The sequence below is a fragment of the Gadus macrocephalus genome, chromosome 9 (genome assembly GCF_031168955.1).
Source record: "Gadus macrocephalus chromosome 9, ASM3116895v1".
NCBI lineage: Eukaryota > Metazoa > Chordata > Actinopteri > Gadiformes > Gadidae > Gadus > Gadus macrocephalus.
Window position 1 is genome coordinate 16,754,214 of NC_082390.1, and position 23,508 is coordinate 16,777,721.

At 46.2% G+C, this 23,508-nt stretch overlaps 1 protein-coding gene across 1 annotated transcript in view; it reads right to left on the bottom strand.

The window, feature by feature from the left end:
• Positions 1-23,508, bottom strand: part of LOC132464682 (carbohydrate sulfotransferase 8-like) — a 35,460-nt gene that overhangs the window by 5,958 nt on the left and 5,994 nt on the right. Inside the window, exon 2 of the mRNA XM_060061197.1 lies at positions 18,266-18,480. Within this exon, the coding sequence (XP_059917180.1) occupies positions 18,266-18,422 (157 nt within the window). The 5' untranslated portion in view covers positions 18,423-18,480. The remainder of the gene's footprint in view (positions 1-18,265; positions 18,481-23,508) is intronic.

Genomic DNA, 23,508 nt, shown 5'->3' on the forward strand with positions numbered 1-23,508 from the left:
TCCGCCCTCCTCGCACATCCGTCCGCGGACGTTTCAACAAACATGCGGCTGGCAGCGGAGAAGAGTCGACAGTGCAGAACGGGGGGTGGCGGGGCGGGGGCTGGGGGGCAGGGGGGCTCCACAGTGCGGCCCCTGGATGGACGGATGGATATAAGACAAGACAGTCCGAAAGAACACACCGACGACGCAAACATCCGCCCCGGTCCGACTCCGTCACCCCCCGCCCAGCCTCCTGTTCGTCGTCTCCTCTAACTTATCCGTTTCCCCGACATAAAGAAAAAGTTTGGACATTTTCTTTTTTTTTTTATAAAAACTGCTGCGTGCGACACATTTTGGAACTGCGGCTATAAAAGTGCTAACAGTAGCTGAACATCAGGCCGGGGGAAGGGACACAGCTAAATCGCAGGCTAACAGGTGTGTTTACTGACGCCCCCACCCCCGGCAGCGTGCCCCCCCCCCCCCACCCCCCAGGAGGGCTAATTAATCACAGTGGGCCGGCCGTTGTGCCGAGCTCAGCGCCGACCCCACCCGCGGGTCGGCGGGAGCCCACAGCTGAGGTCGGTGACCTGGGAACATCATGCACACACACACACACACACACAGGTACACACACACACACACACACACACGCACAGTCCTAAATATAGTATATATTTATATATCACATTATTGTATCCATGTAAGCATGTATAGACAAACCAATGCAGACACGCACGCACGCGCGCACACACACACACACACACACACACACACACACACACACACACACACACAGTTGTAAATATAGTATTTCATTAATGTATCCATGTAAGCATCTAGAGACAAACCAATGCCTCACACACACACACACACACACACACACACACACACACACACACACACACACACACACACACACACACACACACATACCCATTACCCACACACATCCACTGAAGGATAGGAGTGGTCAACTGTAATGAAGAACGGACAATTGCTCTTGCTGTTCTTCTGCTAAAGCTAGCTCAGCCGGTGCGTTCTGTAGACCTCATGCTTGGCACAACTCGGGCGACACGAACAACGCTCAGGACAAATAAACAAACAACACACTCAACAGCGATGAGGTTTCCACATCAAGCTGTTTTCTAAGGGGTCTGAGTAGTCAATATTTTCTGGAAGATGAGCTGCATCCGCTGCTATGAAAACAGCCCCCTGCGCACCATTATCAGACGGGTAGGTGGTGATAGAGGTAGACTTCAAAGGCCCCCGTTCCGCAAGAGATAAAGAGCTGGGTAATGCATACTGTACTGATCCTATCAGATGCACTCCGTACAGCAGGAATACACAAACAGGGCTTTTAGTGGAGAGGTTGGCGAGAATGGACACCTACGGTATAATACCAAAGAGCAGGCCGCTGCTCATAGTTCGTGCTGTACAGAAATAACACACTTGCTTTTAGACACATACTCACAACCCCCCCCCCCCCCCCCCCCACACACACACACACACACACACACACACGCACACACACACACACACACACACACACACACACACACACACACACACACACACACACACACACACACACACACACACACACACACACACACACACACACACACACACACAGACCCCTACACACACACACACAAAGATGATGAAGTGTTGTGTAGCCAGAGTTTTTATAAGCTAGCACGCAATCAAATCTGGGGAGCTTCGAGCCCAAAACTTGGGGTTATCCAGACAACTAATACAATAACTCAGGGGAGCTATGAGGCTGAGCTCGCCCACAATATACTGCAGACTCAGGATTTGAGAGGGTCTTATTATCCAAAAACACAGAAGCTCTGCTCACCGCTTCTGCAAACTGAAAGGATAAGGTCTTTGGTGCACCTTGACATTTGATTCCCCAACGTCATGCTAAGAAAGGGGACACCTCTCGGAACTCTTTTACTGTCTGACTGCTAAAGAGTCCAGGGGCGACCCTGAGAGACGCTTAGAGACTGCAAGGTAGATCAGAGGCTCCAGAGAAGAACCACTTGCTGCAATGTCAAAACAGACGCCAGAGAAATATTGATTCTGAGAGGGATGAAGAATGACGGGCAGATAGGAGACGATGCATTGAAGTTGGACTGCGTGTTCCAATGACTATGAAACGTTATCCACTTATGGGCGAATAGAGGACAGCCTCTACTGCTAGACTACTGGATACAGATATCGATGAATAATAAGCAACAGCTGCAGACAACACCTGGCCAATCAGGATTCAGGACACGACAGGACCAGACAAAAAGTCAGGGCAATTTATTGTGGCTGAATAATACATACCTTAAAAGGGGAATCTCACTTGAGAAAACTTTTTAAGAGGTACCTAAGCTTTTGTGTGCACACCAGACAGTTTATTAGATTGCATAAATATTTACACACTGGAAACCTGTGTGAGCGAATCCATAAGATCCATAAGTAGTCCATTCAACATCAAACTCAACGTTATTCTCTTTGAAAACACACATCCCTACTCTACCTTTCACCCTTAATTTTTCTAGTAACTTCGGTACAGTTTATAGTTTATACCATATCGTTTACACGTATTTCCCTTTATTTGTTCAGAGTTAAATAATCATGTCATGTCCATTGTATTTTTTAAAGCCCTTGTTCACAGGTTCAGATTTAAAGAGCTTCACAGGCCCAAATTATACATAACATCCGGACCTCAAGCCCTTTAGAACTTCTCAAATCCCACAGAAAAGGGATCCCTCCTTCAACGGGTGGTAGAATATGAAAGACTTTGATCATCCCCAAAGCTGAACCCAGGTAGGATACCCATAAGTGCAATAGGTGCGGAATGAGAAGACATAACGGTTGCAAAAACACCCAAAACAAATCAGAAAAAAAGGTAACACAGAGTTTTGTATAATCCTATCTTATCCAAGATCAAGAAGGGCGATGCCGTTAAGTGTAGCTTATGTTAAAGTGTAAATTCTGCTCAAATGTTTCAGCATAACAGGATCATCGCCATAAGCATTTTATCCTAATTTCACAGGAATGATTACACCTGGCACAGGCAGTGATTTTAAATCGGAATCCACACACAGAAAATATTGCCCAGGCCTTCCAGAGCCCATGAATACGCCAGCTCTGCGCCCCACGTTGAGGGATGCCCACCCCAAAGGTCATTACGTTCCCTTCTTGTTTTAATGCCCTTTGCATGGCTCCACTGGGTCCAATATTGCCGACGCTGGCTTCCGTGCTCTATTGCTTTTGTATCGGCGATGGGAAATAACGGGGTCTTAAGTGATATTGCACTATCCATAGATATGCTGTGTGTGCGTGTGCGTGTGCGTGTGTGTGTGTGTGTGTGTGTGTGTGTGTGTGTGTGTGTGTGTGTCCTGATGGCTTACACTGTTTTTTGCATGGTTTATTGTAGGTGTTTTCAATGTGTTTGTTGTTCATGTTGTTCTTCATGCCTGTGGATTTTTGTTTACCAGGAATTGTCTTGTCCAAGATGGGCCATGAGGCAATACTGGTGGTGTAGCTTCTTAAGGGCTGTAGATTTTTAGAACCCTTTTTAGAGGGAAGGTTTTTAAATATGCATGTGTTGAATGAATAGCTTGAATGCAATAAATGCTATAAATGTAAACTCTTGAAGCTTACCCTGGCCCTGTTTCAAGTAGCAATTTAGAACTCAAACCAGAACTCTCAACTGGGGGGATATTTGGTTTCAGAACAGCAAGATTTCAGATGTCGAGGAATGAAAAAGACGGGACACCGCCGCTGGCTCTACCAGACTAGTTGAAGCCTCCAGCGTTTTTCACTACCTGCCAATTAAACTTGCATTATAGTACATCAATCTATTTATTTTTTAGGAAAGGTGAAGCTTTAGTTCATGATACACCCTACTGTAGGGAAATACTTGAGAATGTGCATCAATTTGCATGACTAAACAATGTTAATGAAGTTTATTCATTTTAACCTTGGGCCGATTTCCCGTGGTTTGGAGTCATCAGGGAGGGCAGAGAGAATACTAAAGATGATTCTTAAGTAAAACCCTTGCAGCTGCCAAACCACCAGACCCAACAGCCTGGGGTGCAGGGTGCAAGGAGAGATCTGCACCCCAAAACCAACCGCAGGTCCGACAAATCAAAGGGACACGCCATTATGTCATGGTTTACACACATAAATCACTCTTAAATAGCCTATTGCAGGCATGGGTAACAACACTTTAATCAAATGTCTATATAGAAATGGCCTTTTAGTTAATGTCTGGTTAAGATTATTGCGAAGGTCAATTGATAATAAGGAGGAAAAAGGCTTCAATTACGTTTTTGATAACCCTACGGAGTTGTGCGGAATTATCTCAACCAATGAGACGACAGACAGAAGTCCCCACTGTGGCCATGAGCGGCTTTATCTAAGAGCACACCTGCTATATACCGGGCTGGCTGCAGGTTAGGCTCACAGCATGAGTTGCCATGGTAACTAAACCGAGGTCAGTCTAAAGTTTGGTATAGAAGCTCGGTATTCACTGCCTGAATTCAGACTTAACACATGCGGTTCACCTGGAAATCCAGTTCCTTGAAATTGGGCCATGGAAAAGCAGAACAGGCTCGTCCAAAAATACATATGTTTGATTCATAGGAAAGACACATTGTGGCAAAAGCAGACCAATTAAAAGGAAATGAAGGAATAGTACATTTGGACTAGTTTGCTTTGGATTAAGTTAATCCAGGATATCATCAAAAAAAAGCGGTACAAAAGTGTGGCATCAGCATTTGTAGTAGAATAAAAATGACCAGTAGAAAAAAAAACATAGTGACTCATTTGTTTAGTATAATTAAATGCATCATAATGAGGCTATTTACCTCCCACAGATGAATATTCTGATAAAACAACACGTATACATTGGCATACATTCGGCATACACCTCCTCCTACATACATCATCCTGACAGGTGGTGTTGATGAACGCCGCTTGCTTCCCCACACCCCGTGTGAGCGCGCTCCGAGAACCCTGGCCCTCAGAAAACCTTGGATAAAATGTGAAGCATCTTCAAAGCCCGAGCGCCGCATCTGATCGGCGGTGTTTTGACGTGGGGCCGGGACTGGCCCAGGTCTCTCTGCCTCCATCCGAGTGTCTCAACGCGTTACCGCGGCTACGGAGCGAGAGCCCTCGTGACAGGGGCGTTCCTCTTAACCAGCTCCCTCTGGATGGCTTTCAAGTCACGCCAAAAAAACGCTTCAAATATTCATAACCCGGCATCCATCAATAAAAGATACCTTTTAGTGGAGTTAGAAGAGATGTGCGCCATAATAAGCGGGAACAAGGAGCGCCACAGGCCGGGGGAGAAGAGAGCGATGGGCAGCGGTAACATGTTTCAAAACTGTTGGGTTTCATTAGCGTGACTCAGAGAGGAACAGCTGCTGAGTGGCTTCAGCGCAGGGGACTTTTACTTTGTAAACCCAGGCAGTATGGGCAACACTGTGTTCACTTAGATTTTCCGTCCTCCCTTCCCAGTCCACTAAAAAAGCAACAGAATGTGTGCAACAATGTGTCCTCTTTGAGCCCGCTTACTTACATTCTGGTCGGGGCTCATCTCAAGACTCACTTTATAAAGTGACAACCGCAGCCTAGGGGAAAGATACCATTTTGTCCTCACATTACTATCTGCCCTACATACAACAATGCGGGCTGTCTGCGATTGGCTGTCAACTGTTTTCCAGTGCAGCAGTATTGTTTATTATTTATATTGAAATAAAATGCGCTTTCTCTGAGATTCTGGCTTGCCACCAGTCTCATTAAATTTATTTGTAGAGGTTTAGACAGACTCCTATCCAAACAGTAAGGATTGCATGGTGTAGCTTGTCTAATCATGTCAATGCCAGGGAATTAATCAGCTTCAGTTTACTCAGGGTGGACATTGAAAGGTATATGGCAGGTCTTTGACGCTTGTTATTATGTTATTAATTACCTTAGGTTTTGATGACCTTTTGTATTCGATGAAATTGAATGGAAATTGTATTTTTTCTCCAGCAGTGCAAAACAATGTCTCATCATGGCTTGCAAGAACTGCACATTTCTCATTGATCAGACCCTGAGGTCTACGGTCAAACCGGAACCATCACAGATATAGTTCAATCAAGTGTATGTTTATAAGAAAAAAGTCTCAAAACACACAGCCCCCGCAACCAACAAACAATCTTCCTTCGCCTTACGACAACTCTCCCAACATTTTGCAAACCTTAAGCAAACGATCAAGAGGAAACTTAAAAAGGAGTGTTGTGGCAGTCTCTCTCCAGGACGTCACTTCAAGGACGTGTTTCTGGTGCGCTCCATCTAAGCATCCCCCCCCCTAGTCCCAAGGCTCAGGCCCCTGCTGTGTGTTTGTGTCATCATGAGATGCAGTGATCCTTCTCCACACCCACTGCTCTCCTCGAGACACCGCGCAGGCACAACTTTATTCTCAGCTCCCCCGCAGCCATACGTCCAGTGATACTTCTTACTTTGGGGGTCCAGTCAGTTCATCAACTCCCGCCTCGATTACCATTTATAAGACTTCATTGCGTTTCTCTGAATAAGCTGTATGAAACCCTCTACTTATATATTCCTGGCCATTACGCTCTCAGTTAAGAACTGGCATCGGAAGAGGAGGATGCATTTGATAACAAGCTAATTCCATGTTCCGTCATGCTTGTATAGCTATACCTATTTGCACCCCTGCAAAACAATCGACACACCAAGATATTAGGACAGAGAGAGTGGAACAGTATTATCTTTTGTTTCTGTTTACTCACAAAATGTTTGCAGCTTGGAGGCACACCCACACACTGTATCACGCACACACACGCACAAACACAAGGACACACACACACACACACACACACACACACACACACACACACACACACACACACACACACACACACACACACACACACACACACACACAGTCTATTATTCATTGAGCTTATTGTGTTATTCATAACGCCCTGCGTCAGTTCAAGGCAACAACAAGCGATACCATGCCATGAGTTGTTTGAGAACAAGCTGATGAATTAAACAGTGGGAGAGAACTCATCTGTTTGGAACAAGTGGAGAATCGGTGGCTTGTCCCGTCAAGCCACACCACCGCATATGGAGGGATGGAAGTGGGGAGGTCTAGAGCGGCTGTGGGGGAACGCTAGGGATGGACCTCCAAAACAACAAGGGATGCACTGCGGACAACATCTTTGTCTAATAAGTGGAAATAATGGTGACTTAGAAGAACTTAGAAGATCTTTAAGGAGATTTCTTTACTAGATGACCATATGCAGACATGTGATACGTTTCCTGTACAATTGCTGTTTAAAACATGTAATAGTATGGGTCTTCTTCACGGTCAAAGCCCAGTGCTGTAGCCTTTATCCATTATCAATGAGGCCGACAGGGAGTGGCCACATGAGCCCAGTTACCCTTTAAAGGACAACTTGCTACCCATCTTCCTTTACTGGAGCCCGTCTTCAGCTGTTATCAAGGGCATAGAACAAGGGACTAAGAATCTTCTTTGGACAGTATTATAAATATTGAAAGGCACTATTAGGAAATATTTAAAATATGTAAAAGCTGCTTTGCAGTTTTTCAGCCGTAACGCAGTCCAAGTCCCAGTCCTAGCTGCCATTTTGAAAGACAAATGAGTTCTTCAATGCGATGCCGCGTTGTATTCTTTGTATCATTCAAGAGGAAAGCTCTTTTGTGGCATTAGTACATTAGTACAAAACCTGGGGAGGTGTGTATGCTTGACGGGCTATTTGTCTCAAAAAGGTGAAAATGACGAGCAGGTCATCAGGGAATCATTTTGCTGCGGCAGGAGATAATGGGACGCACAAATGACCATTAGACATATTTGTCAGAGGGTTATAAAAGCTCCAGAATGAGCTAATCAATGCGCACAGTAGGCCTATACCGCCTCATAGGCTAGACCTAAGGCTGACATCATGGCTTGCTAAAAAACAGAGAGCATCTAGAGCAGAATTTGCATGGAGTGAGCTATTCTACATTTTTCTTTTAACAATGGTATGTTTAAAAACAAGCCTGCAGTTCCTGTTGAAAGTCTGTCAGCTGACGCAAGACTCATTAGGGGGGTTCAGAGAATGTTCCTCGGTTTAAATATAGTGCTAATAGTTATTCTGAAACCTCGGGTAACAGGTTTTGCGAAATAATGGTAAATGGAAATATTTAACGACTTGTTTCGTACTTCAAGCGACTTCTAATAATGACTTCCATTTTAATGTTACTATAGTTGTACATTAATACTATTGTTTTCCGCTGCTGAGCTCAGAAAAAAAACCTGCAAAAACTTGTTTTACGTGTCACCTCGGTCGGATTTGATTTGATGGCCGCTGGCCTGGCCTCCTGGAAGAGCGCTGCGCTCTGAAGGGCAATGCATCTTCCTCCCCCCACCTCCGATCTCCAGTGACCAACGTGTGGGCTGGGGCGGCGGCGCTGACGACGTGTTCGGCTGTCGCCAAGGAAACAGGAACCCGCGATCGCAGGCATTCAACACCGCCGCTTCATGGCCGAGAAAGTAGCGACCTCACCCCCCCCCCCCCCCCCCCATATGGAGGCCTGTCTCGTCTCCCCCGACGATGTCAGGTTTAACAGTTAGAAGGGAGATCTTTTTTGACGCGTCAGTGCGAGGTATTTAATAACCCAACGTTCACCACAATCTTGCTTATTTTTCGCAAGTCTGTGATAAAACATGATGCCAAGTGTTGATGGAAAAAGACAGTAAGCAAAAGACCATCTGGCTAATACGGTCATGCTAATCACTCTTCTATGAGCCACACAGCATACATTAACCTGGGGAAACACGGCCATGGCTATTCATCACAACACACAATTATCAACAGCTGCCAAACAGAACACACAAACAGAAAATAGAGAAAATAAATATGATATATATCTACACAAACATACACACACACACACACACACACACACACACACACACACACACACACACACACACACACACACACACACACACTAAACCGCATCTTCCTTCACAATACGATAAAATCCAAGGTGCCAAAGAAATAAGCACACAGCATCCAAGTGCTCGTAAGGTTGCCAAAACGATTTTAGGTTTCATAAAAGTCTCCCATTAAGTTCTTAATTCAACTATTGGTCAGTCCGGTCATTCCTGCCTTGTTAAAAAAAACAACTTTATCCCAAAGGACCCTGATGCCATGAAGAAACCCACATCTAGGTGGCGTCAGAGTCAGAATACACAACGCACTTTAATTATTTCGGTTGCTGTACCTCTTCGCTTATCAATTCCAAGGTGTGCGTACTTAGCAAACGTGCCGTCACATTGATCAGTGTCGGAGTCGTTCCCTTTATGGCCTTTCCCATGTACTCAGCAAAACCTCATAGTAGAGTCGATGGCCAGCATATCAAGTGTGATTTACCACACACACACCGTAAAAAAAACAACAAGCAAAGGATCTTTACATTAGCAACGGTGTACTCTGTTGGCTCAGAGAAGCCATCTATGGATCGAACGGTTCTGTGAATCGCATTCTCCATGGGCCCCTCTTAATACAAGCTCCGAGGGGGCTTTAGGGGAGAGTTGAAGGGGGGGCGGCTCAAGATGTGGTCGTCGGGATTGTGAACTCTGCTACTGAACTATGGGTGACCTTTGTTCAAATTGGGGAGGGAGGAGGAGTCCTGTTGGAGGAGGAGAAGGCTCAGAGCAGAGGGGTCTGGGATGATCCACCGTGATCCCTGATAGTGATCCCTCCTTGGCCGCTGCAGTAGAGCTGGTTCCACAGGCTAGTCTGTCTGGTTCACTCCTCTCCGGCGAGGCGGGGATATGAAGGGAAGAATGTGGAGCCCCGCGACTTCTGGGCTTCGCTGCATCAGTAAGCTTGTTTGGCACAATGCTTTACCGGACGGACCTGATTTCTCACAGCCAAGTACTCAATCATCTTCATCCCAGTACAAATGACCTGCCAATAACATTGAAATATTTGCCCAAACTAGAAGTTTAGCTAGATACTTCTTAACGTTTAAATAGGTGAAGTTGTGTATGTAAGTGTGTGTGTGTGTGTGTGTGTGTGTGTGTGTGTGTGTGTGTGTGTGTGTGTGTGTGTGTGTGTGTGTGTGTGTGTGTGTGTGTGTGCGTATGTGTGTACACGTATGTGTGTACACATATGTGTGTGTTTATGTGTGTGTGTGTGTGTGTGTGTGTGTGTGTGTGTGTGTGTGTGTGTGTGTGTGTGTTAACCGCCCACGTGTTCAGCTCACTGGTAGCAAAGCCACACAGTGACAGGTATTGTCCAGCCAATTAGCTTGCACACGGTGTACCACAGGAAGTGAGACGAGGCAGCCAGTTGTCAGAGCCTTCCCCGGGCCGAGTGTAGGCAGGAGAGAGATGACTTCTTAGGACTGCCTGCTGGCACTTCAAGGTTCCTGTGTGTGTGTGTGTGTGTGTGTGTGTGTGTGTGTGTGTGTGTGTGTGTGTGTGTGTGTGTGTGTGTGTGTGTGTGTGTGTGTGTGTGTGTGTGTGTGTGTGTGTGTGTGTGTGTGTGTGTGTGTGTGTGTCATTGTTTGTGTTTTTCTATCTCTCCCCTTCTCTCTCTGTGGGTGGCAGCAGACAATGTTAATGCCGTCTAATATGCAGTCTGCCTCTGGACATTAGTGCTTGATAATAATACTCTAAAGGAGCAGAGGGAGGTCGAAGAATCTCCACCACTGCACTTCTCAAGGAGGATTTCTTCGACACGGCTCCTCTTGATAACAAAAAGGTTATTGTCCTCCACATCGCCTCTGCCACGCACATTCCAAACATAGAATTTATAGAACTTCCTATTCCCTACTACGCCTACGGATACTACAACTCCTACTCCTGCTTCTACAACTACATGATTACTGCACTCTGATAATACACTTTATAATCCTTTAATACTTAAAACCACGGACCCCAGAGGACGTGGAGAAAACACAAAACCTGACCTTGGGGTGGATTATGAGGACCTCGGATCACATCAGAGTCTGTTCCCTGATTACCAGTGGGACCGCTCCGGATAGGAAGGGGGCGCGATGGAACAAGGCCCCAGAGATACCGCTGTTTACTTCACAAGGATCTCGTCTGAGGGGCCCTGACCTTGGCTCCGGTGCTGACTCAGGCCCCGCTGGGATCTGATGTTTACTGGGCCCCGTCAGCACACCCACGTCAGTCAGCCCGGGAAACTAATAACGGACAGAATGAACCACTAATAGACTCCTCGCCCATCGATAGTCCACCGCCCAGCCAATCCTATTTAGTCATTTTTATTTGTTGACGTCGAGACCATATCCTGTATTCATTTCTTGACGTTTTTCCTTTGTAATTATCTCAGATTGTTCTCATCACCTATTCAGCCAAGATATTAATGTTCCATTACTATTCAGATCAACATCTTTTTTGGCTGAAGAGGTCCCATAGTGTATCAGCGAGGTCCTACTTAGCAATGTTTGTCCTTGTCCATTCAGCTAGTGTATGGATAATTAATATGCATGGCCCTTCATTACTGCTGCAGTGTTAAAGGGCTTCAAGGGTCCTCATTCAGTTGAATTAGATTCAGTACGTCATTCCTCATATTCATTATGTATTACTATCTCGTACTGCTGGTGCATCTGGCCAAAGGCAAAAGTTGAAATGCATCACATAACAAGTGAGAAGTTATAAAAAGATCAATGAGTGAAATGTCCTTGAATCAATGATGAAAATACATTTATCCAATCAGCGATATTAAGCCATTTTCTATTTTAATATATTTGATCTCAGAATTTTCAGGCTGAACTTCAGGTGCAAGGTATGTGCAAGTGTCGTGTCGGATCTTGTTTAGGGATTTTGTTGCTCTGCGTGGTGGGAAAACACATATTCACCTGCATAAGACGATGTCAGCCATGGCTCATTTTATCTTCCTCCGGGGACATCACAATCTGATGTCCCTGGAACGGCCGACTTTCCAGGAACACATGCAGGTCGGAGCAGTGGTCACACGGGATTCTGCTGAAAATCATTTAACCACTGATTTTTTCTGCCATGGTTGGGGCCAGGCGAATATTTGATCCTCAGGGAAAACAGCGACCCAGCAGCCACTGGGGTAACGGGGTTCCTCCCATGACCCTACCGATATTTATGCACTGGCAACGGCTCCCCGTCAAAAGAACGGAATAGTTACCCTGTTGGTGTAGACACATGACGCTCTCACTGGCTCACTTCTGTCAGACACCGATGACAACTGATGTTTGTTTTTGAGATTGGTACGAACGTCTCTGTTGGCAAGGTGTCTTCTTTTTGTTTTCTTGTCGTAAAAACTATTTCCAAATTGCTTATTTCAGTTGTTGTTTGTGTCATTGTTTATTTGAGTCCAAGCACACCGTGTCTGACACCAAGGGCTCCAATTAGCAACCTATTTGTGGCCAGGATATTTATACTGGCCGAAGCTCAGCACTCTCCTTGGGAGAAAGCCCAGCCCTGACTATATAATAATTAGATGGGGCCCCCAGAGTACTTTTATACTAAAGTTAGACCAACCAATAAATCAGTCATCAGCTTGCTGTAACATGATTTCTTCAGCCTCAAATAGATAGACGCACGCACGCACGCACGCACGCACGCACGCACACACACACACACACACACACACACACACACACACACACACACACACACACACACACACACACACACACACACACACACACACACACACACACACACACACACACACACACACACACACACACACACACACACACACACACACACACACACACACACACACACACACACACACACACACACACACACACACACACACACACACACACACACACACACACACACACACACACACACACACACACACACACACACACACACACACACACACACACACACACACACACACACACACACACACACACACACACACACACACACACACACACACACACACACACACACACACACACACACACACACACACACACACACACACACACCCTATCAAGTCACTTTCGGGAGGAAATGGAATCTGCTGCACATTGTGCTTGGGCCAGAGGTTTGATTTCATTCAGTGACCCGTTCTTCTCCCGAGTCCACTTCCTCAGTGACACGGACAGGGCAGCCACCCCTGTCCTCCCTTGAGAGAAAGATCATCTGTGTCACAGGGCACCAGCTATCCAACACAGGAAAGTGCAATGGCCGGTTCTACTAATCCGGGAATGTCTGGCCGTTCCAAGGTCACTTGGTGAGGACATAGCATAAACAATTCATTTTTTTACCTTTTCATTTGAATTCATTGCAGGCATATCTCGCAAACTACAAATTACATTTTTGAAGTGTTTTGTGGGAAGCAATCATTGATTTAACTGTGACTGAAGCATAACCGGCATCTGCTCCGTAAGCAAACACACAACACCAAAAAAGAACTAAATAAACCCTAACAAATGGGGGAAAAATATATATATAAAAAAAATAGAATTACTGCACACTGCATTGTGCAAAGTATGATGGCTGCTTGTTAATCTGATTGGGCAGCTCTCTCATTGGCCGTTTCCCTGACATGCTAACCAATCATTAGGGTTGTTGAGACCCAGTCAGCCATAAGCAGATGCAACAGTTAAGCCGGTGTGAAGCGAGATGGGAGCTGGAGATGTGTTTCCAATGTGAGCAGTGTCTCCGAGGTTAGGGAGTGGTAAGGCCAGCTGAGGCGGATCTTAACGGGTGAATCAATGTTACGTGTAACATGATCTGCTTCTTCCAAAGGCAAAAGGGGGGGAGGTGGAAAATCAATGTGTTGAGACGACCCAGCCTATGTAAAGAGACTACTGCCATCAGGCCATATCAGGCCAATAGTATTACATCGTCTCCAACGCAAAGCGCATACGTGGTCTTCAGCCATCCAGCTTGTAGACCCGTTTCAATATCAAATGATTTCCATTGGTTTTGTTTTACGGGAGAAAATACAAAAAAGAAACCGCATTGTTTTGGAAGGAGAACCAACATTTTAGCAGATACTAATCTCCGCACAAATAAAAGTGTATGCCTCTGCACATTTATTTTGGTCACTACTACTAATACGTATTTTTTTTAATTCAGAGCTATAGCCTGAAAGTGATAGTTTATGTCTTTCAATCATTGGATGAGAGTGGAAAGCGTAATGCTAAGATATATAAATAGGACTTTTTTTATTGATCTACCTATTAAAGCTGCTGTATGTAACCTCTCTCTCTCTCTCTCTCTCTCTCTCTCTCTCTCTCTCTCTCTCTCTCTCTCTCTCTCTCTCTCTCTCTCTCTCTCTCTCTCTCTCTCTCTCTCTCTCTCTCTCGATGAGGCCGTGGGGATGTGAGTGTGTGACTGTCCATTTAGATAATAAACGCAATAAACAGGAAATCTAGCCCTCATTCCGAGGATGCACCAACAATCGAGGTAGGGTCAGAGGAAGGGCAGGGCTATTGCAAAAGTCCCTTCCCTCAGCGCAACTTCTGTTATTTGCCGCTGCCGTGACAACGTGTGCGAGTCTCAGGGAAGTGAATGGCCTTGGTCGAAGGGCCGGCGTGGAGCCTTTGTTATGACTTGGCCATGCCTACCCCAGCCAGCCTGGCCACCCTCTCCCCTGGACGATTGAATATCAGTGTTTGCTTAATCGGTGGTGTCAGTGAGGGATTCAAACGGGAAACGGAGGCGATGGCGAATGGAGACTTCACAAAAAGCAAGTTCAGGCTCTTTTGCTCTCCCCTAGCGTCGGTCCACACAGAAGGGACCCCATAAACACTGTCTTCGGATCCGCGGTCTTTCGATTATGGTTATATTGATTTCGGAAATGCCGTTCAGGTTCTGAACCGATATTCAATCTCTTGCACGCTGCTTGTCCTTCTTCTCGTGCCTCTTCTCATTTGGTTCGCAGATCCAGTTATTCTACTTTTCAAACAACTTCAACAACTTCCCCCCCTCCCCCAAACACGCACCCACCCTGCCTCAATCACCATGCCAAAATGACAGTCCTACGGTGACCTGACTGCTTCAAAATCACCGAATCATTCTGTGGGATTACAATAAGATGCACAGCCCCCCTCTGAGTCCTTGATACACTGGGGCGTCCCCCCCTGGTGAGGCTGACCCAGCGACACTGGAAACACAAGACAATGCTGATCTCCAAGCCAACATCTTCTGACAGGAGGACGCTGAATGAAGATGACTGGTAAACGCTTTCGGTGATTAACGGCTTAGCACTCACCATGGTATCGGTGTGGATTTCTTTTATCGGCCAGTGCTGCAATTTTTATTTTCATTCAAAGTCATTCAAATAATGTTGAATCTCTGAATTTAATGCGACAGCCCTGATGTTTGAAATAAACAGGGGAAATAACCACCTCCGGGTGTAAAGACAAGATCAATAGCAGGAATTACTACAAAACTGCAACTGGCACGTCATGTAGATGTCTAAATGTCCCTAAATGTGTATCCAACAAACCCTTCTGTTTACGATGGCTATGGAGAGCTGTCGGCAGCGAGTTTGCTTCGCAAACAGCAGTTGATGTGGCAACGATAAATGTAATAAATGACTGCAGAGCAACTGAAGCCAGATCTAGGGCTGGGGACTTTAAGAAGTGATCTCTCACAGATGAAAATCCCGAATTCCAAAAACAGCAATCTCCTGTATATTCATTCAGGCTTCCCTAAAGCACTGCATCGGGCTGGATGTCTGATATAATGAGCTGGATGCTCACTTTGCAGACTGCAGTCTCACGTCACTGACTGAGGCACAAGGTTTCACACTATATAATAAGATGGTTTCTAAATTGAGCCTATGCGAAACCGTTTGACACCGTCAAGCTGTTAATGTTTGCACTTGCCCTAGGATCTTTTACCATGCTCATGATGTCAGTGAGAAATAGTTTTAGATTGGGCCCGTTTTGCTACCGCTGTTGCATTGTATTGCTGTGTGTTGCAGTTTTTGTCTGTATATGTGTATGTAAGCGTGTGTGAGTGTGTGTATGTGTGTGTGTGTCTAGTGTGTGCATTTGAGAAAAAAACTGTTCAGAATTATTTGACTCATATTCTATTTATGCATAATCTTACCACTTCATTTACACAAGTTGTCAAAATTGAGTACTAGAGATTAAAAAAAGCGATTAAGAATCAAATTCCCTAATGTTTCGTTAATGCGTGAACTCACGCAGCACCAACACACAACACTCTATCCAACAGTTAACGTTGCCAAGACAACCATGCAAACATGAGCTGCATTAGAACCGAGGAGGATCGCTGTGAATGATCTCCAGCTACACTGTATATTCAAAGTCATTAACAATTTATTGATCATAAAAAATGCATTAAAAAAAACAGCCTTCATAACGTATTATTTTATTTATAACACGAGGGTCCCGATTGGCTTGCCGTTCAGACTTTAAGATTTCCTGCCGTGGATCAAAACACATGACTATATTGTGTCATAATACATGGAGCACATTGGACCATAATGCATGGACTATATTGACCATAATGCATGGACTACATGGACTATAATGCATTGACTACATGAACTGTGCTACATTAACTATATTGACCATAATGGAATAAAAAGGCCATAAAGAAATGTACGGACTACATAGACCATAATGAATCCATTTCACTTGTTTCATTTGTTTAAGAGACATTTAACATATTTGATTGGTTTGAGACGGACAGGGGCAGACCGCGATGATGTATTCGGTTTGATGTTCAGCATCCGCCTTTTCCCTTCCTTATCCCTTTAGCTACTCATTGAGCTTAAGTGTCGCTCATTGAGTGTCACACAATGTCCTGTGCTCATACACAAATCAACGACTTATAACCAAGCACAATTAGTTATGTTTAACATTAAGTAACATTTTAGAGACATTGATTTAAAGAGACATTTAATATATTTTGTGAAATGCCGAATTATTACTTAGGCTATATAATATATACAGGCAGAACACAGTTATATTTCCCATTGGTGCTGTCATGACTTATCTCCTTTGCTTCCAGCAAGGTGCTTCTCTCTGAAGAAGCTGGGCTTAGATAGCTGTTCTCAGACCTCCAGCTTTACCATCTCCTTCTTGGGCCACGCCTTCTTGGGCGTGTCACTTTACGTCTTTTAATCTCCAGTGGATGGGGCTTGCCTCTTTATGTTTAGCGCTTCCTTTATCCTGCGAGTCGTTTTGTCGAACGCCTGGGCTGTATCCATGCCCTACATGGACCAGGGGTCGGCCACCTATGGTCACAATTGTTTTCAACAGCACGCACGCATACCACACATTTTACGGTTCTACTGTCCACGCCCATTCATCTGATCAGCAGACGAGCATTAGCTGATACCGCTAGCTGGCAAGTGAGCTATTTTGTTCTATTACATTTAAGTTGATGATGGCTAAAAAAGGTAGGCTGTGTGATAGTCGCCTGTTGCAGCCTTTTTGGATGAACAAATTCGTATTTATTTCACGAAAGGACGGAGCTGTGTGCGTACTTTGCTGTCAAACCGTTATCCGTCAAATTTCAAGTGTATGACGTCCTTTTGAAACAAGACACAAGAAGAATTTGGAAGACGAGGCGGATGGAGTTGAATCAAGGCAGCGGCCCAGTGCGAGGAGCAAAGCAGTGTTTTTACAACCATATGTGCCGCCAAAAATCACGCTACAGAAGGCAGCTATGAAGATGCCCAGTGCATTGCTAAACAAGGGAAGCCATTCTCCGATGGAGATATATAAAGGAGGCTTTCCTCAGCGGTTCAGAGGTTATATTGAATGGATTTTCTAACAAAGTCACAATCCTCTCCAGGATTAAAGAAATGCAAACTCTTGAAAGGTGCGTCGCTGTTCAGCGTAGCTGAAAGCAGGGACAGGGATCTCAATAAATCGGTGAGATTGAATAGATTTTCTTTTGTGCCCTGGTAATATTAATACCTTTGAACACAGGTGAAAAGAGGTTGTGTGTGTGTGTGTGTGTGTGTGTGTGTGTGTGTGTGTGTGTGTGTGTGTGTGTGTGTGTGTGTGTGTGTGTGTGTGTGTGCGTGCGCAGACGATCTTCCGGCATTGTCACTCTAGACGGGGAGACGAGAAGCCACAGCAATGGACAGCCAGAAATAAATAATAATAAATAAATAAATGCATATCATGAAAGTCGTAACAGGCACAAGGGTCAGACTCATTTTGAAACATTGTTGAGGTAGCAGTGGACCGCCGGTGGCCTTTCCCCTGACATAGTCCCTAATGCGCGTGGAGTACTGACCTGGGGTCTGCTGCTGGACCATGATGCCGATGTCGGGCAGGTGCAGGAGGATCAGCAGGGAGCCGGCTCCCAGCAGCAGGAGGAACCATAAGGAGCAGTACAGGGAGCAGAGCAGCTTCACCCTCCCCACGGGCAGCAGCCTCCTCCTGCGACACATGGCCCCCGGCAGCCTACGCTCCGCCCGGCTCGGCCCTGGACGGCGTGGCCAGCACCACCTGAGACACAGAGGCACACGGCGCAGACAGAGGGGTGAGAGCCGGAGAGCGCAGGGACACACAGAGACACACAGAGACACACAGAGACACACAGGGACACACAGAGACACACAGGGACACACAGAGACACACAGAGACACACAGAGACACACAGAGACACACAGAGACACACACAGAGACACACAGAGACACACAGGGACACACAGAGACACACACAGAGACACACAGAGACACACAGAGACACACAGGGACACACAGAGACACACAGGGACACACAGAGACACACAGAGACACACAGGGACACACAGAGACACACAGAGACACACAGAGACACACAGGGACACACAGAGACACACAGAGACACACAGAGACACACAGGGACACACAGGGACACACAGAGACACACAGGGACACACAGAGACACACAGAGACACACAGAGACACACAGAGACACACACAGAGACACACAGAGACACACAGAGACACACAGGGACACACAGAGACACACAGAGACACACAGAGACACACACAGAGACACACAGAGACACACAGAGACACACAGAGACACACACAGAGACACACAGAGACACACAGAGACACACAGAGACACACACAGAGACACACAGAGACACACACAGAGACACACAGAGACACACAGAGACACACAGGGACACACAGAGACACACAGAGACACACACGGCGCAGACAGGGTGATGAGAGCCGGAGACGCAGAGGGACACAGAGAGACACAAGGAGAAACACACATAGAGAGACACACTGAGACACACAGGGAGAGACACACATAGAGAGACACACAGAGACACTCACAGAGACACTCACAGAGACACACACAGAGACACACACAGTTACATAGAGACACACACAGAGACACACAAAGAGAGGCACACACAGAGACACACACAGAGCCACATAGAGAGACACACAGAGACTCGCACAGAGACACACACAGAGAGACACAGGGAGAGACACACATAGAGAGACACACAGAGACACACACAGAGACACACAGAGACACACACAGAGACACACACAGAGACACAGAGACACACACAGAGCCACATAGAGAGACACACAGAGAGACACACAGAGACAGACACAGAGACACACACAGAGAGACACACACACAGAGAGACACACACAGAGACACACACAGAGAGACACACACAGACACACACACAGTGCGAGGTAAGACAGACGGAGATGCATAGAGACGGCGCCGGAGTGACACAGGAGCGAGAGAGAAAAACAAATCCGAAAAGGTGATGGATGAAGTGATAGAAGTGATGGCGATGGCTGGCTGACGGATTGAATCAGTGCAGGGTCAGTATTCATTCGATATCAAATGTAAGGCCATGGTGTGCGACGAAAGGAAACAAACACGCAAACCTGTGCATGCGGACACCTCATCAGAATAACACACACAGACAGACAACGTGGGCTTAACCGGTAAACAAAGCCTTCACACAGGGCCCTCTCATCTCATCAGGGCGGCCGGGCCCGGGCACGGGGAGCCACAGAGAGGCTAACAGCACACACACACGCCACAGCACACGCACAAGAATTACAAAGTTCCTGATGAGTAATAACAGGAGGAGCAGATGGAGAGGTGGTGGATCCTGGAGCGGGGACAGAGAGCGAGCGCGTCACACTCTGTGGTGGTGAGGCGCCCGGGCCAGAGCACAGCCGCGTCTGTGCCAAGAAGTAGGGCTAGAAATATAGGACGGCCCAATCCACCGAGGGCCGGTCAGAGGCGAGATCGCCACGGCAACAACAACATTCTTCATTTCTACTGCTTGTGACTAGATGGAGAAGGGGGGGGGGCACTAACTTGGTCTATTGAAATCTTCATCGGTTTCCTTTTCCTTCCGTCGTGACGGGATTCGACTTACTCTTAAAGAGAGGTGATAACATCAATTCAGACCACTAAAAATTGTATACTAGATATATCGAAGAATATACTTACACACAAATAACCCCTGCTGGGGAATGTAACGCCCTAATTGAGATGCATCGTTTTGTGCCACTCCATGCGCCATGACCCATAGCATACAGTTCAGAGCCTAATCCAAAGCAGCAACCGTCATCATTGATACCATCCTCACCTGCTCTAGGTGTTTGCAAGGAGGATTCACTTGTTCGGATGTTAGCCCACTTCCTCCCTCTCGCTTAACACGGATAAGATTCCCAAATGAATCGTAAAGAAGATTCTGCTGATGGTATTACCTTGACGGTTCAATTTATTGTGGCAATGTGCTACTGAGCCATGATTGTAGTGTGCAGCACACCCAAGGTAAGCATTATCCACTGGATATTCACAATGAGCAGGGGAAAAAACACTGTGGGTGGTTTCCACTGAGTTGTCAACAGCAACAACAACAACCAAATGGGCCCAGTGGGCTTGTCCTTTAAAAGTTGGCTGACAGACACAAAAGGTCAGCAACGACTCAGAATAAAGAGATGCTTGTTCCCACCTAATCAACTCAATGACAGCCTCTTCTGAAGTGATCACTTTTGGCAGCTGGTAGTCAATACTTACTTGGCAATAAGAAAGCATTGCTCTGCTCTGGCTTCTCGTGATGAAAACGCCAAATCATGTTACAACCGAAATCTGTTACACTAAAAAAAGGTTATTTGTGGATAAAAGCCCCAGCTTAGTGCCTAAAATAGAGTTCAAATGTTTCTCCCGCTGCTTCTGTTCTTGCACATATCCTATTATTTGCTGAAACGGCGACCCACTTCTCCCAGAGAGTCTCGCTTGAAATTAGCTGAAGGGAGGTCTTTGTGTCTGGACAGAAACCAAGCTCCTTCTGCGAGACATCAGACACCCTGAGATTGCAAATCTCACCTCCGATAGCTGTCATCCACGACAGGACTTAAGATCACCCTGAGCAGACATCCTCCATTTGGGATCAGTCACACACACCCACACACACACCACGCACGCACGCCCGCGTGCGAGCGCACACACGCACACGCACGCATACACACGGACCAGCTCAGAGAACAGACCTGGGAGGTGAACAACCCTGGCTTGCAAATCCTGCATCCTTTACACACAGGGGTCTATCTCTCAATGTATGTGAGTATAAGTGCATATATATATATATATATATATATATATCCCCTGGGAAGTTTCTGTGCATTGTCTTTACTTATCTCTGCATGTGTGTAGTGTGTGTGGACGCATGCATACGTGCATGTGTGTGTTGACTGTTTATATTTCCTGTAGTGGAGGATGCTGCTGACTGATCTGGTGGGCTCCTTTGTTCCTCCAGAGAGCAGGCAGAACATCTGCTCCTCTGGATTCCTGTCAAAATGTTCACTACCAGAAGATGTATAGGCACACATAAACACACACACACACACACACACACACACACACACACACACACACACACACACACACACACACACACACACACACACACACATACATTTCTAATTTTATCCTGGCACTGCAGCAACATTCCCAAGAGAGAGAATGCGTCATCAATAAGGCACCGGGTTACTAACTGCTTTTCAGACACCTTTTAAACTCAACACACCCCGCCCTCTCCCTCTGGCCAGAGCTTCTTTGACGGACTGGCTCTCAAAACTCCATTTTGGATACCAGTTGGGCATTTTGTCTTAGCATTGGCCTTACACTTTCTAGTGTACAGTGTTCATCCAGGTATCACAATCTAAAGTAATAGGCCTCCTGAGACCCGGAAGGGGGGGGGAGTTCAGGACAGACAAGGGGCTCTGTAGTCTGCCGAATAAGAAAGCTAAGCAATGGACCAGCCCAAGGAATGTTTAGCAATCTATGGAGCAATCTGTCGGAGCTTCTATCCGAAATCCGACGAATAACGATGGGAAAGATTAACAGAAATCTGCAGGGAAGACTTTGCTCAGGAGAGAATATTGTTATGACAGATATTTAATCTGATTGGCTGGTGTTGTTGACACAACGTTAGGCCGTGCCCATATTTGGAAATTGCTCTGCCTAGGCCAGACATTCCAAGGCCTGATATTCATTAGGAAACAAAAACTTGAGTGAACGGTTTCACAATGATTTATAGCCAATAGAAACAATAGTAAGAAGAGGGATTTCTACACTGCTTGTTCTTAGTTTGGCCTTAAGGCGTCTTTACAAATTGCACTTGCAAATTGCATAGATATTAAATTGTTTGCATACCACAGAACAATCTCAGCAGAAGTCCAAAATATGACTGGCATAAGCCGCTTTTGAGATAACTAGCAGGGTTTAAACTCTAGAGCAAATATTTCCTGACGATTCCAATATCCACACTGAAATCAGATGGCGTCACACAACCAAATATCTCATCCTACTTCTGGCCGAGACGCACGGCTGACCTTTAACCTCAATACGATTACGTTACGCCAAGCCCAGGTAAGAGACGTTTCGATTGGCGGCGATGAAGATAGTGCACAGAGTGGGGAGCTCCCGCGGCGTCTAGATCATCATGACAGATGAAGACGTCAGACATCAATAGCCGTCTACACAGCTCCCCCCCCACGTAGCCCCGCCGTTCTCCCGCCCGCTCGTTCTGTCTGGTAACTAACAGACACAAACACGCCGCCGTCAGGACGCACCATCAATCACGGGCTGCGTCCACAAATGCCAGCTCCCCGAGGTCTCTCATCAACACTCTGAAATGGGAAACGATTGGTTGCATTGAACTGCTGCGAGTGCGCTGCGCTGTATCAATATTGTGACTGCACTGAACGTCACTTCACGGCGGGTTCGGGGGGTATGGAGGGGGTTCAAGCTGGTAAAGCGGCATTTAAAGTTAGCTTCGTAAAAAAAAGAAATTGGAGTCGGAAAGATGGAAGACCGGTAAAAAAATCCCTGAAAGAACGGCAGCTCATCGCTAAAGCAGCCGCCCCGCACGCAGACGGGTGCTGCCAGAGGTCCTCTTTGAGGAATACTAACAAATGGAGCGGATTGGGTGGTGCAGTCGTGTTGTATTCTTCGTCCAGGGCCTACTCTGTTTTTGACAATTACCT